This window comes from Stylophora pistillata, chromosome 3 (genome assembly GCF_964205215.1).
Source record: "Stylophora pistillata chromosome 3, jaStyPist1.2, whole genome shotgun sequence".
Taxonomy (NCBI): Eukaryota; Metazoa; Cnidaria; class Anthozoa; order Scleractinia; family Pocilloporidae; genus Stylophora; species Stylophora pistillata.
The window spans coordinates 38,943,465-38,958,464 of NC_142521.1; the positions used below are offsets into that span (position 1 = coordinate 38,943,465).

At 39.4% G+C, this 15,000-nt stretch overlaps 2 protein-coding genes across 2 annotated transcripts in view; both read left to right on the forward strand.

Annotated features, from left to right (window-relative positions):
• The first annotated feature begins 2,870 nt into the window (after positions 1-2,870).
• Positions 2,871-6,676, forward strand: LOC111331451 (uncharacterized). Its single transcript, XM_022936570.2, has 4 exons — positions 2,871-3,352; positions 3,464-3,631; positions 3,952-4,047; positions 4,654-6,676. The coding sequence occupies exons 1-4, from the start codon at positions 2,899-2,901 to the stop codon at positions 5,898-5,900; spliced, it is 1,965 nt and encodes a 654-aa protein (XP_022792305.2). The 5' UTR covers positions 2,871-2,898; the 3' UTR covers positions 5,901-6,676.
• A 7,786-nt stretch (positions 6,677-14,462) lies between these two features.
• The window catches only part of LOC111331437 (histamine H2 receptor-like), a 4,305-nt gene continuing 3,767 nt past the window's right edge, over positions 14,463-15,000 (forward strand). Inside the window, exon 1 of the mRNA XM_022936553.2 lies at positions 14,463-15,000. This exon is cut by the window's right edge and continues 3,767 nt beyond it. The gene's annotated coding sequence lies outside the window, so the exon portion shown is untranslated.

Sequence of the window (15,000 nt, forward strand, 5' to 3'; positions counted from 1 at the left end):
GTTGTGTGATATGATTTAGCCTTCATTCTGGAGCGTTCGTGATAGAAGCGCGCTTCACTGCTCCGAAAGTTTAAGGGCACCTATGGCACAATATGCGAATTACGTTTTGTATTATAATATGACATCCAACATAATCGAAAACAAAGGCCATGCCAAGGAAATTAGCATCCTTAAGTGTCATAGCAACTTATGTTCCGAATGTTTATTGTGAGGCATTTGATTAATGGCTACTCACCTGTTGACTTGTCAAAACCAAATCAAAGTATTCATAGCTTTTTCAATCTCACTTTAAAGCTTTGTGCTTTCGTTGCAACAGTTTTGATTTCGTCATTCAAGCAGAAGCTTTTGACTTTATTGCTGCCCGCCGGACTGAAGTTACAACCGGTAAGGACATACCAGTAAAAGTCGTGCTACTATTAGCAGTCAAATGACTGTTCTTGGTATCGAAAGGCTAAGCATGGTATAACTGTGGGGTTCTTGACACCTGCATAAAAATTACTATCTAGTGTCTGAATTAAAAACTGAGTAAACCCTCTAGTATCGACTTATTCGGCCGTTCCAGTTCATGAGAGACGTTTTCGAAGCACTGTGCGAATAACTATGTCAGTATCAGCTGCTGCAACGCTTAAAAATTTAGAGGTTTATCAGTTTTAATGAAAGGATGTGACGACCATGAAAGAGCTTTCAAAGACGCCTCGTCTAATTGTAAGGAAGAAGTTGATTATTAGAGACGACAAACTGAGGGCAGAAACAAAGCCTGCTTGTTTCAACGCGAGCTTGATTAACGACCTTCCTTGTGGAGCTGATCCATTCATTGCATGGCGAAAGTTATTTGGCAAATATAGCTAGCAAGGAATGTTCACTTGAATTTTGGCTTCGCATATTAACTATTGGAAAGGGGCTTATTTCAGGATGGTAATCATTAAGTAAACCAAATCACGAGTGATGTGCAGCTTTGAACTCCAACCTCTCATGCCTTCCCCCACCGCCACTTTTGGAAATAAACTTTATTTTTCTGAAAGAAAGAGAAATGCGATAAATCTTTGGAAAACATAAATTTCAACTGGTTCCAATCAATTAACAGTAAACTGTTTTCGTAATAAAAGACTTTTGGTCAAAGTTAGCCTTTTATTTAGGGAGTCGCAGAGGGCGCAGAGGGAGAGTACAATCTTCCTTTTTCGGATGCCCTCTCCCTTACATTCGAGCATTGCATTGCCCACGGAAACTTGTCTGACGGTGACATTGCTGTGAAAAAATCATATTCCGCCCGTTTAATTCAACTTTCTTGTTATAGACTGTAGTTTGTAATTAGGAGTGTCATTCTGACTAATTGTATTTCATTTACATTGTGACGTGGTTGATTGGCTCATACAGCTCCTATTCTTCTGGTATTCCATCTGGATCACCTTCTGGAGTAAATGTTTCTAAGAAATTAGGCACTTCTTCAAGACTTTGTGCTGCAGTTGTGTGACGTGGTTTAGAGGCTTCATAGTGGAACGTTCGTGGTAGAAGCGCACTTCACGGTTCTAAAAGTTTAAGCCCGGTTTCCATGTAATCGTCCCTGTCGCAACAGTCGTCTCTGTCGCTTGAAATACTTGGAAGCGACAGCGACGATCATATGGAAACGCTCTTGCGATCAGCCGGGACGATCCTTGGGACAGAAACGATCAGTCGTCCTAGATAGACTCGAGTTCTATCCTTGCGACTGAGACGACTGGAAATGACTCAGAAGCGATCGCATATTTTTAATGGAAACCGGTGAAAATGCCAAGTATCTAATTAAAATGATAATATGGCGTCTGATATAATACTACACAAAAGCCACGCCAAGGAAATTAAGCATCCTGTTTTCCTTCTAGCAATTACCTTCACTCAACCAGGAGCTATTACAGAACAGAATTTGAATATTACGTCTAAGGCTGTCTGGTTTTATAGTCCCGGCCGCAAGCATGCTCGCGCAGCATTGAGCCTCGCCTGTTTTAGAGTTGCTTGTATTTCCACCTTGTTTGTACAAACAAAACAGGATAAATGAGTAGTTTCGAGACTGATTGCGGTTTCATCTCACACAAAAATAATTTAAGTAATTCGAGTGCCATTACAACTTATGTTCTGAACGGTTATTGTGAGGCATTTGATTGATGACTATTCTCTTGTCGACCTATCAAAATTAAATCAAAGTGCTTATGGCTTTTTCACTACCGCATTAATTCATCATACTTTCATTGGACCTGCCGAAATTAAGTTACAACGGTAAGAATATAATTCGAGCTTGTTTTTCTTTTGGCAGTCTGTATCAGCTGGAGCAAAAGCTGAAAATGGAGAAAATGTAGACCGGGTATAAAATGCAGACTGCAGACCTGGTACAAAGTGCAGACTAGGTACAAATGCAGACTAGGTACAAAATGCAGACTGCAGACTGAGAAATTTAACTGGTTATTCGTCTGAACGCGATAACATGTCGGTGAACTTACAAACGTCACTGAAACAAGTCTACCAATTAAATTGAAGGCTCTCAAAACAGACGATTATGCATGATTCAATTTTAGCCGTTACCACTCTACTGAGAAACCCTTGGAAACCCTAGGAAACCCTAGGACCATTCTGGAATGGAATAACTGAAGGTACAATGACACGAATTATGCACTAACGTGGCAACTATTAAGTCTCTCGGCTTTTCTCTTCACTACAAAAACACAAGAAAATCTTAACAAAAGATCTTGCGATTCTCGCCTGCGTGACTAAAATTTGTTTTTGATCAATATTTTTTTACGGCTAAACTTTTCGAATTTTTACGCCTAACGGCTAACTTTTTACCCTGTTTTAAGGCTAACGGTTTAACGGTTTACCCTATTGAGAACCTCAGAGAATTTCTTTGATATCTACAGCTGAGAAATCACGATGACGACAAAGACAGTAGATCGGGACGTCGCTAAGCGATTGGGTAGGGTTTCGCCAAAGAACGAACCTAACTGGATTACTGGGGATCTGGGGAACTATGTGGATGATGCAGTGAATAGCCCATTACCTGCAATGGCTATGTATGCAGGGGGGCAAACACCTGTTCAACAAAGCGATCTTTTGAAACCACTGTTGATGGATATCGCTAAAGAGGGCCTAAATTACGCTTTCCAAAAATGGAGGCAGAAAGAGGAGAACCCTGAGCGACATTCAGAGACGAAAAATCCGAAGAAAGTGATTGTGGTTGGAGCTGGAATGGCTGGGCTAGTGGCTGCATTTGAACTGGCGCAAGCTGGACACGAGGTGGTAGTACTAGAAAGCCAGACGCGAGTAGGAGGTAGAGTTCACACCCTTGGGGAAAAAGACGGTTTTGCAAAAGGACTCCACGCTGAGGGTAAGTACTGTAGTCCATTGGCGGAGACCGACCTGGTTTTATTCTTCTCGTAAACTATCTGTAATGAGTGGTTTCGTTACCTTTCTGCATCTCTCTTAATTTCAATTACAGCTGGTGCCATGAGGTTACCATGTCCCCCTGACGCGGAGACCAAGACCCATTTCCTGACGGATTTTTATGCTTCCAAGGAACGGTTCAACCTACCCTTGGCACATTTTGCCAACTACAGTGACAAAGCTTTTCTAAAGTTTTATAACGAAGAAGCTGTCCGTGTAGAAGGTGAGCTTTATGATACATTAATAAAATGTCTCCCCTCGAAGTCAGGTGTAGACGTTCCGAGCCCAGGGTAGTACTGTAGTTTAGCATGTTTATCTCCCTAAGAGTGAAACTGATTTTTAAAATTTGAGCCTCATGAACTGAAGAGCAGTGGCCTGACCTTGCAACGCGAGGCTAACTCATTTAATAAGTTTATGGTGAAAAATGTTATATTTTGGAATGAGATACCTAGTACCCAATTCGTGTATTTAACCATTTATACACATGGGCCATGGAAGGCAGTGAGAGAGGAAAGAGTCATTACAAATTCGTGTATTTTACAGAATGGAATGAAAATCCTTTGGAGCGGACAAACAAACTTTGGCCTGGATGGAATGCTACCCTAACTGAAAATGGCGTGCACGACATCACAAATATCAGTAAGTTTACAGCACTGCAGCTGACTAAGGTTACAAACTTCATTTAACTATGTATAGTATTCTACATCCCTAGCAGGAGGTTAAAAAATTTTCAAACTTCTAAAATCCCCTTGGTATTGTGATATCTCCAACTGTTGCACACATTACTCTCAAAGCACATCTTCCTTGCACACATCGAAATCCCACGAAGTTGCGCAGCCCAAGGAGGAGCTGAAAGAAGGTGTGAAATATGATACATAATTTCGGGAGGAAAGGTGTTCAAAACTCTGGATAGTTAATGTTTATGCCGGAAACAATCGGAACGACTGACTGAAAATGCGATCGAGTTTTAATTGCCTTTGTTCGGCACCTAAAATGCACCGCATCTAAAATTGATTAAAAGAGAAAGATTACTTGTTATGGAGGGAAACCACCACCCGATGTCTTTAGTTAACATAACAGCGACAATTTGATCTACTGGACTGAGAATGGCCTATTTCAAAAGAATTTTGAATTAGCTTTTTCTAGGGCCTATTTGATCAGATTCATATGCGTGCGCGAAATATTAATTATCAGTATTGTCTAGAGGATATCTTTGACTGTAACTTTATTTTTATCTAACTGCAGATGTATATCATGATCGCACCACTCAAGTGATAACAGATCAACTGCTAAATTGCCTAAACACACCTGGCGTTGACCCATATGTTGCCTGGGATCAGTGGATTGATCTCTGGAGTCAGTTTCCAGTCGATGGGTTCCTCCAAAGTACTTACGAAGCCGTAATGACAAAAGTCCAGGAAAAAGTGTGCGAGAGGACAGAACTCAAGAAAAAACACGACATCCCTTTGACAAGCCTTGAAGAGCTCAAGAAGTACCTTCCTTGGCCTAATGCAGCTATCACTGCCTTCTCTGTCTTCAACTATACACCGGACCTTGATATAAGCCTTGTGCAACATCTCCGAGATCCCCTGGGACATTGGTGGTCATCAGAAATGCATTGCATCAAAGGCGGGATGTCTTTGTTACCAGAAGCCTTCACCAAAAAAGACAATGGAGGCTGGAATCCCGACGTTTGCCTTCACGAAAACATTCACTTCAACCGTACGGTCAAAGAGATAAAGTACAAATTTGATATCCATGATACTGAAAATAATCATGTGGTGGTAAAAGGCTACTTCAGCAACAGCAGACAGCCTTTTGAGATCGAAGGAGATGCTGTTATAGTGGCAACTCCAATCAACATTCTCAGACAGATCAATTACACACCCTGTGAACACACCGAACCTCCCCCACAGAAATTCCACAAGGCCATAGAAGACATCTTTACCAGTCCATCAACCAAACTGTTCATACAGACTAAGACCAGATTCTGGGAGAAAGACGACATTAAGGGAGGCTTCTCAAAAACAAATCTTCCAATCGGGCAGCTTCATTATCCAAGCAACGTCACTGGAGAGCATCCTGGAAAAAAAGGCATCCTGTTGGTTTACACGTGGAAGACAGAAGCCTTACTGTTTGGCTCCCTGGATCCTGCTACTGCTCTATACGAGGCAGTAGAGCAAATAGCCACAATCCACCCCGAGATCAAAGGCCAGGTTGAAAAGGGAGCCGTATGTGCGTGGTACAACCAACCAAACGCTCAAGGAGGCTTTGTCTTGCTCAAACCCAAACAGTACCAAAACGTCCGCTACCTCCTGCAATGCCCCATGGCTAACATCTTCTTTGCTGGTGAAGGCCTATCGTTTGCTCCGGGATGGATTCAGGGGGCCTTGGAGTCTGGTCTACGGGCAGCTTATCAGTTTTACAATCGCAACGAGGGCGGATGGTTCCCTTGCAATTGTGATAGACTTGATTATGGACAATCAGTGTAGGCTAAAGGGGAAATTGAGTATTGTTTCTCGGTTAAGTATTTTTTTGCTGAGCTCAACACAGTGTTAGGGTACGGACTTCCACTAATCAAGAACAATGAGAAGTTTTCTTTTTAAAGGTTTGTAAGCGATAACACAAAATCGATCACACTTAGCCACGGAAGTTTAACCTAAGTGGCGTGTTTTCGTTTTTGTAATGATCGTTTTTTCACTGATTCCTTAACTTTTGACAGTCTTTTATACGCCTCGCGTATCCAATACTACAACTGGAGACATTTTGCGCCGATGAAGTTGATAACTTTAATCCAATCAATAATAATAGATTAGAAAGCAATACTCACACAGCATTGAGTTACAACTTATTACTTTCAATTGATTTTATTTCGATTATAAATTTTATCGACTCAACACGAAAGCTCTAATGACAGGAGGCACCCTGAGGGCCTTTGATCCTTTAATTTTGCTGTTCACTCCACAATTCCTCTGTATTCTATGCGGTTCGACAAGAGTGAAACTTTCTTAATGGATGGTATACAAGTCAATATCCGCGATCGAGTAAAGATACTCTTAACTTTGATTGATTGATAGAGAAATTGATATCCAAGAGTGTAGTTAGATCTGCATTTTGCGAGAGAGCTTTCCAATCATGTCACACACAAGCCATGCTTAACACCGTCATGTTGGTTTGTAATCTATGTAGTCTTATTTTGCTTCTAGAACCGAAATATGTAATTGATTGAATCAAAAAACTTGAAATAAATAGAAATTGCACCTGTCAACGATCCTTTTAAATGTCTCCCCATTGTTAACAAGTTAACAAGAAGAAATGCCAAGATAGGAAGAGAATACAGCAATTTCCATTCCATTTCCAAGAAAGAAAGTTATTGTCGACATAACAATCTGGGAATTCAGTTGGCATTGTATTGAGTCAAATAAAAAGCCATCACACTTGGCCAGTGAAATCGAGGAAAAGCTATAAACAACGAGGATTACGAGAACGGTGAGGAAGCTTTACCAGTGTTAAGCTATGCTGCTCAAGGATCTTGTATAGTGATGCTTCTCAATTACACTTTGAGTGCAGTTGCAAACGAACCCCCACGGTATTATAATCACTAGCACTAGAATGGCGCCTTAAGAGAGTGGTCAGAAGAACATTAAATATGCTAAAAATAGGAAAGTTGATCGAGTATTATGGATTTCGTTTGATTGTGTCTACCAAGAAAGCCGGAAAGATCTGCTAAACATATACTGGAATAATACACTCGAGCCACCGGCGAGTTGATCTTGCCCCGAGCAGTTTGTCATTTATCACAGCCATTACTCGGCCCACAAAAGAAAAGCAATCATCGTAGCTCCACGAAAAGCCATGGAAGAAAGGACGATTTAATTGACTACAGTATACCCCGTTATCACCTTAAGAACAGTAGAAAAAATGAGTATACTCATGATATTCGATCACGTAATTGATGCCCTCTCTCTTAATTGTCATAATTGATCAAACTTCCTCTGAAGATGATATCTGAGTGTTGCTCAGTTCTTAGGTTATTTCCCAGAGAACAAAACTGGATCCACAACCTAAGTTGTTGTAATAACTAATGTAGAAATTGCATTTTTATATTGCAAGAATGGCTGATTCCCATTTAAAATTCAGTTGTGATTTATTGCAACAAAAAAGGTTTACTTTTCCCGCTATTTTCCACTGGAAATGTGTTTGGTGAAAGCTGGCGGAAACCAAACAATCTAATATTTCCAATAAAGCGTCCTTAAAATATTAAAAACGCTTTAGAAAGAAAGAGCAGATTTATTTTCAAAGAAAGAGGTTTGCTATTACCAGCTGCTCTCATATTAGATGAAAATTTGTTCCGCTTTCAAATTATCGTATATATCATTTTATATGGTTTCATACGAAAGTGTGGTTTATCATATTTGAGTATAATTTTCAAAATGAAATACGAATTACTATTTTTATCTGGACACGATTAAAAAGCTATGCAGAACGCTATTGATTCGGCTTCGTCTGTCATCGGTAATGCTTCTTCCTGATTATGAATTACGGAAACCTGTTTCAACCAAGTTTGTTAAATCAAAACCGGCCGCAAGCCTGCTCGCGCAGCTTTGAACCTTACCTTGTTTAAATTTGCTCGCATTTCCACCTTGCTTACACAAATGAAACAGGATAAATAAGTAGTTTCGTGACTGATTGAAAGAACGTCAATTTGTTCGCTTCTTTGCGGTTTCATCTCACGCAATGATAATTTACGTAATTCAAGTGTCATACCAACTTACGCTCCGATCGCTTATTGTTAAGCATTTGATTGATGGCTACTCACTTGCTGACCTGTCAAAATCAAATCAAAGTGTTCATGGCTTTATCGGTTGCACTCAAAAGCTTCCTGCTTTCGTTACAACAGTTTTGATTTCGTCAATCAAGCAGAAGCTTTTGACTACCTTGCTGCCTGTAGGACTAAAGTTACAACCGGTAAGGACATACCAGGAGTAGTCGTGCTTTCTGTTGGCAGTCAAATGACTGTTTTTGGTATCGAAAGCCTAGGCATGGTATAACTGACAGTCCAAGAAGGGGTCCTTGACTATCTAGTGTCTTAATTGAAGTACCATCTAGTGTCTTAATTAAACCCTGATTAAACCCTCTACCATCGACTTAGTCGGCCGTTCCGAAGATAACAGTTTATAGTAAGAGACATTTTCGATGAACTTTGCAAATAACTATGGCAGTATGAGCTGCTGCAACTTCTGCGCGTCTGTTATAAAATCACTCTTAAGTCAAATATCTTAAAGTAAGAAATTTTTCTTCTCGTTGTATGAAGGTTCACGTGTCATCCAATTTAAGCCCGGTTGCTTTTCCTGAGCTGTTATAAGTATCAAATAGAGATGAACACTAAAATTGTGATTTTTCATTTTTTTCCTGCTAATCTCTTCTAGAGAAAAAACGACCTCGCTCTCTCTAACAAAATCAAAGATGTAACTATGTTTCGTAAATTCGGAAACAACGCTGATCACAAAAGGTAATCAGAACAGAAGGAAATATGACAAGAAGCCTATGAACACTTTAAGTAAACATAACCAAACATTTTCGGTGGTGGAAAACGCGCATTTTCGAATGACTTATAGTTTTTGTTTCCTTTGGTGCTGATTGACGGAAAGATGTACATTCCGCAGAAAGATAAGTAGTTTTGCAACCCAAATGATAGAAGATACTGTAGAAGTATTTTCAATGAGAGTACGCGGTGATGACGCTATGATTATAACAAAAGACGAAATAAGACGCAAGGAATCCCACAGTCCAAGCCATTCAAACAACATCCTCAATGTATCCTGGGCAAAGAGGAGCCCGCACCTTTCAAGCATACTTAGCAGTGGACTAGCTGTCGAAATTGTCTGTCAACCTTGTACGGTCACAACACGTAACGTACCTATGGTAAATCATAGTGGTAGAATGAGTCCGCCAATGAATAGAAAATAATAATCATCATCACTGGAAGTGTAATGGAATACCAGCGAAAGTCACGAGTTCGCAACGCTTTCCATCCAAGGCAAATGAAATGCCGTCGCAGCTAAGCAAACAACACAACTCTCGCTCAGGGAATATAACCTGCTGTGGATCAACCTGCAGCAGAACCTCTCAGGCAAATGGGCCTATTAATATTAAATCTTGGAAAAACAAAGGGGAATACTCTGTAGCGATGCTAGCATATCTTCTGGGAACAGGAAATGTTGTCAGATTTCCTCAGCTATGCTTCAAACATGGAGGAGGTAGGGATGTGGTAATTTTTTTTTTTTTTCATTCAGTTTATTCAGTGCAACCTATCCGATTAAAAACGATTCAGGTTATTCTCTTGTCAACATGGAGAGTAGAGGGTGATGATGTTTCAAAACCAACATGAAATTTATTATAGTTTTGAATCTTGGATCTGAAAGGCGAGGATTCAGTGTAATTTTATGATCTGTATGATAAAACAGAGCCCGTGTATCGTATCATGCGTCAGTTCTCGCTGGTAACAACTACATTTTCCCGTCCTCCAAGCAATACCACAAAAAATTCGAGCTCTCTCTGCTTATCATGAGAGACGAGGCCGCCAAACATTTAGTCGTGCTGGCTTCTAGATCGAGAGGCCTGAGTTCGAGTTCTTGATCTGCTTGATGTGTTTTTCTCTTGGACAAGAATGTTTACTCTCGTGATGTCTCCCTCTGCTTGACTAGGAGTAAAAAGGAAACGGTCAAGGACAGCCTATGAAATTCTTGCGCCTTGACTTTTGACTCTTGTCCTACCCAGAGAGAATAACAATACTCCTTGTTCCATCTTGCAACGCAAATGGACAGTCAACGCAGATGGGCCAACTAGCTTCGAAGTTGGCTACACCTGAGTATTGATTTTACTGCGGTTAATTTCATTAAAATTATTGTTGCTGTTCTTGTTATTACCTTTATCTCTCTGATCAACTAGAGCATTTTGTTTTATTAGGAGGGAAATAATTTGTGCGCTTTTGTAGGATCATTTTTCATCCCGTACTTCATCATGTTCATTATAGAAGGAATTCCGCTCACTTGCCTAAAGATGGCCTTAGGACAGAGACTGGGGCGGGACTCTGTCATGGAGTCCTGGAAGGATCTCAGTCCCAGTCTCAGAGGAATTGTATGGCCGCGACCTTCAATAGCCTGGTGACGTGTTTTTATTATAATAACATCGTAGCCTGGTGTCTTTATTATCTCATTCGTTCCATGAGAAGTTCACTATTATAGACCACTTTCATAAATGGCTGCCGGATTAATATTCTTTTGTTTAAATTTAAATTAGCCCTTCTGGCCCCGTTCTCCAATACGAAATTCAAAAGAAACATTATCTCAAGCGAGGCCAGAAGGGCTAATTTAAACAAAAGAATATTAATCCGGCAGCCATTTATGAAAGTGTTCTATAGACTACCTTTCCCACAAGAAATGACACCGTAAATGGAACTTTGGTCCCAGAGTGCATACGAACTTATCCAGCCGAGTATCACTGGTATCGAGAAATATTAGACGTTGCTGATGATATCAACAAAAGCACAGGTTAGAAATGACATACTATGAATTGAGATGTTTGAAATGGTAATGCTATTCAAAGAATCTGAAGTGGGTGTATCTAAAATGTTTGGAATTCCATTGAACATTCGTGTTCGGCTCATATTTTGAAGAGGTATCTAAGTTCACCTTTTTTCCTTGTTTGTTTTAAGGGGACTGGCATGGGGGAGGGGGGGGGACCACCCGATGTCTTCAGAATGGACTATTTAATACAACAGTAGCAAATCTGATCTATTGGACTGAAGATGGCTTAGTTCAAAAGTATTTATAACATAACCAAAGTAAAGCGCGCGCTCTGATTGGTCAATTTAGCGTCCCCCATTTGCCCATGGGTGTACGCTGCTGACGTGAGCAAATGCAAAGACTATTTTTCCGCGCGCGCTTGTTTTTTTCTGGTCGCGTAAGATTTGTTAAATAAAAGGGAACTCTTAAGCTACAATGTATCAATGTTATGTTATAAAACAAATGGTAAACACCACAGCGTACACTATTGAGTTATGGATGCACTTGGGAGGTTTGCTAAGCACTCAAGAAGCTAGAGTCGCTCTCGGCTATCGCCTCGAGCGACTCTTACGCTTCTTTCGTGCTTAGCAACCTCCCGCGTGCATCCATAACTCAATAGTGTACGCTGTGGTGTTTACCATTTGTTAATTTGAATTAGCTTTGTCTAGGGCCCATTTGATCATATTCATATATTGATTTGCGCCGTAGAAACATTATTTTTGTCTAGATGGTATCTTTGACTGTAACTTTATTTTTATCTAGCTGTAGATGAATGTTATAATCGCACCACTCAAGTGATAACAGATCAGCTGCTAAATTGCCTAAACCCATCTGGCGTTGACCCATGTGATTCCTGGGATCAGTGGATTGATCTCTGGAGTCAGTTTCCACTCAATAGGTTCCTACAAAGTACATACGAAGTCGTCGAGACAAAATTCGAGAAAAAAGTCCTCGAGAGGAAAGTCCTCGGGGAAAAGACATGACATCCCATTGACAAGCCTAAGGTTTGTAAGAAAAAGAAACGATTACACTTGGCTACAGCGGTTTAACTGACCTTAGTAGTGGTTTTTCGTTGTTATATTAATGATTTTTTACTGATTGTAAAATTTTAACAGCTGTTTACACGCTTCGCGTATCCACGACTGAAAGACTGCTACTTCAGAGGCACTAGGATCTTAGTGATTTCGGATCACTGATCATGATCCGGTTAAATTTCAAGGAGCTCAGTTTTAGTTAAAACTGTTTATTTTCTGATGTTTCACTCCCCTCCAATAACTGGAGACATTTTGCGCCGATAAATTCGACAAATTTGATGAAATCGATAATAGTAATGTAAAAATCAAAACTCACACGGTATCCCGATATTATTTTAAATTGATTTTTTTATATTACCCATTTTATTGACTCAAAAAGGGTATTGACATGAAGCGCCCTGGAGGGCCTACGATCATTTGAAGATTTTGTTTTTCACACTACATTTCTTCTGTACTCTATGCGGTTCGACAAGAGTGAAGATTTCTTCACGAATGGTATACAAGTCAGCATCCATGATCTAGTAAATATATTCTAAACTTTGTGTGATCGACAGACAAGTTAATATCCAGGAGACTGTGTAGATCTACATTTTGCGAGAAAGATTTACTGTCCAATCATGTCAAACACAAGCCATGCTAAACACCGTCATGTTGGACTGTAATCTATGAAGAGTTTTATTTTGCATCTAAACAACTGAGTCAAAACTTGAAATAAATATGAATTGCACCTGTCAACAATCCTTACAAATATATAGCCATTGCTAGTGAAATTGACAAAAACAATTGCCACGATAGGAAAAAAAATACTGCAATTTCCATTTCCAATAAAGAAAACTATTGTCTACATAACAATACGAATGCTGTTGGCATTGCAGTGAGTCAAAAAAACCCTCACACTAGGCTAGTGGAATCACGGAAAAGTTACGAAAAACGAGGAGTACGAAAAACGGCGAGGAAGCTTTACAAATGTTAAGCTATGCTGCTTAAGGATCTGGGTAGGGTGATGCGTCTGAATTACACTGCGAGTGCGGTTGCAAACGAACCCCTACGGTATCATGACCACTAGCACCACAATGGGGCCTTAAAAGAGTGGTCAGAAGGACATTCAATATGCTAAAATTAGAAAAGCCAGCCAGCTAAGGAGGGTTTAAAAGACCACAGCATATGCCGGTATTCCCATAAGAACAATGGCAACAATGAATCCACACAAAATATTCGATCGCATAATTGATTCTCTCTCTCGTCCTAAAGAATCAAGCTTCTTTTGTAGATGATTTCTGAGTGTTGGTCAGTCCTTAGATTATTTTTCAGAGAAAAAAAAAACTGGATCGACGACAATTGTTGTGATAACTGATGTAGAATTCCAAGAATATCTGATTATCATTAAATTCTGTGATTCATTGCAACAAAAAAAGGTTTACTTTTCCGTTATTTTCCACCGGAACTGTTTTGGGTGAGAGCTGGCGGAAAATAATCTAATCTTTTCAAGAGAGGTCCTTAAATATTAAAAGCGCTTTAGAAGGAAAGAGCAGATTTATTAGCATAGAAAGAGGTTCGCCATTACCACCTGCTCATATTAAATGAAAATTTGTTTCGCTTTAATTTCAGTTTATCGTATATATCCGTTTATGTGGTTTCAAACGAAAGTGTGGCTTATTATATTCAAGTTTGATTTTCAAATTGAGATATGAATTACTGTTTTCTATCTCGACACAATTAGTTTTTTTCATTTCAAATCATCTTAAAAGCTAAGCCGAAAGTTGTTGATTAGGTTTCATCTGTCATCGGTGACGTTTCTTCCTGACTATGTATTACGGAAAACTGTTTCTAAATTTGTCAAATCAATACGGGAGATATACACAAGAATTGGAGACAGCTTCAAGACTGCTGCGAGAAACGATTACTATGCTTCTGGTGTTATTTTTGATGAAAAAATACAAATGTTAATCAAAAGAGGAATGTTTTTAGTGGAGTAGCGATAAGATTTTCAAGTTTTGTTGTCTTCAATAAAGCCTATCTACATGTTTTATTTTCTGGAGAGAATTAAAGACGGGAAATGTAAAGAAATTTAAACAAAAAACAAAAAATTCTGCACATTAGATTAGAACACTTTGTTTTTTGAACAAGCCTTTTCTTTTGTCTTTCCGTGATTCATAGCATATTGCGTGAATGTAGTGCAGCAGCGAAATGTGATTAATTATAAATTGTTTCTTCACTGCACTGTCGGGTTTTAATATCGAGATAGCGGTGCTAGTTGAAATATTAAAAAATATCCGGCAAATGGAAAGTCAGATTGATTGGTCACGGTAGAGGCCTGTTCTGTCTGAGGTGGAAAGAAGGATAGATCAATTTCCTAAAATTTCAAACAGAGACTGTGGAATGAAATATCGACGTTCTTCCCAATTATTATGCTTTACAATGCTCTCTTATATTTATTTTTACTTGTGACTCCTTATACAAAATTTAAATTTCGCGATATTAGGATCGTTTTGAACAGGGAACTAAAATGATATCAAAAAAGAACTTCTTGAATGCTTTCATAGGTCCTGCCAAGTTTTCATTTCACAAAAACAGTTCTAATGCAAGAAAAAAAAATATATCGGTCAGTGAGTAACAAAATAAACTGATTCCGTGTTGAAAATTAAATGGTTTTTCAACATCTTATTTGCTCGGTTTAGCGTATAATATAAACAGAACACTGCTGGGCTAGAGATGATGATTTCCTCCAGGCAAAGGCATAAAAAAAAAAAAACTGATTAGGGAGAAGCCAACTGCTACTGCTGTTCTGTCATGAGGTCCAAGCTGAAATCATTGTTGAGTTTCCAAACTAAAAGGCATATTTTAGTCCCGGTTCGGGTGTTTATCTCACGTGTCTTGACTGTGAGGCCAATCAATTATTCATATGGGCCGCAGGGCTTTAAAAAGTGTTGTTTGAGAAAAAAAAAGAATTATCCGCAAAGAGCCGAAGGCAATACTTGGTAAGGGACTAG

What these genes read in the sequence shown, in the direction of transcription:
- LOC111331451 (XM_022936570.2), top strand. Translation starts at nt 2,899, where the DNA reads ATGACGACAAAGACAGTAGATCGGGACGTCGCTAAGCGATTGGGTAGG. An exon ending in AGAAGCTGTCCGTGTAGAAG is followed by an intron (nt 3,632 to 3,951) that starts GTGAGCTTTATG and finishes TGTATTTTACAG; the next exon opens with AATGGAATGAAAATCCTTTG. An exon ending in GCACGACATCACAAATATCA is followed by an intron (nt 4,048 to 4,653) that starts GTAAGTTTACAG and finishes ATCTAACTGCAG; the next exon opens with ATGTATATCATGATCGCACC.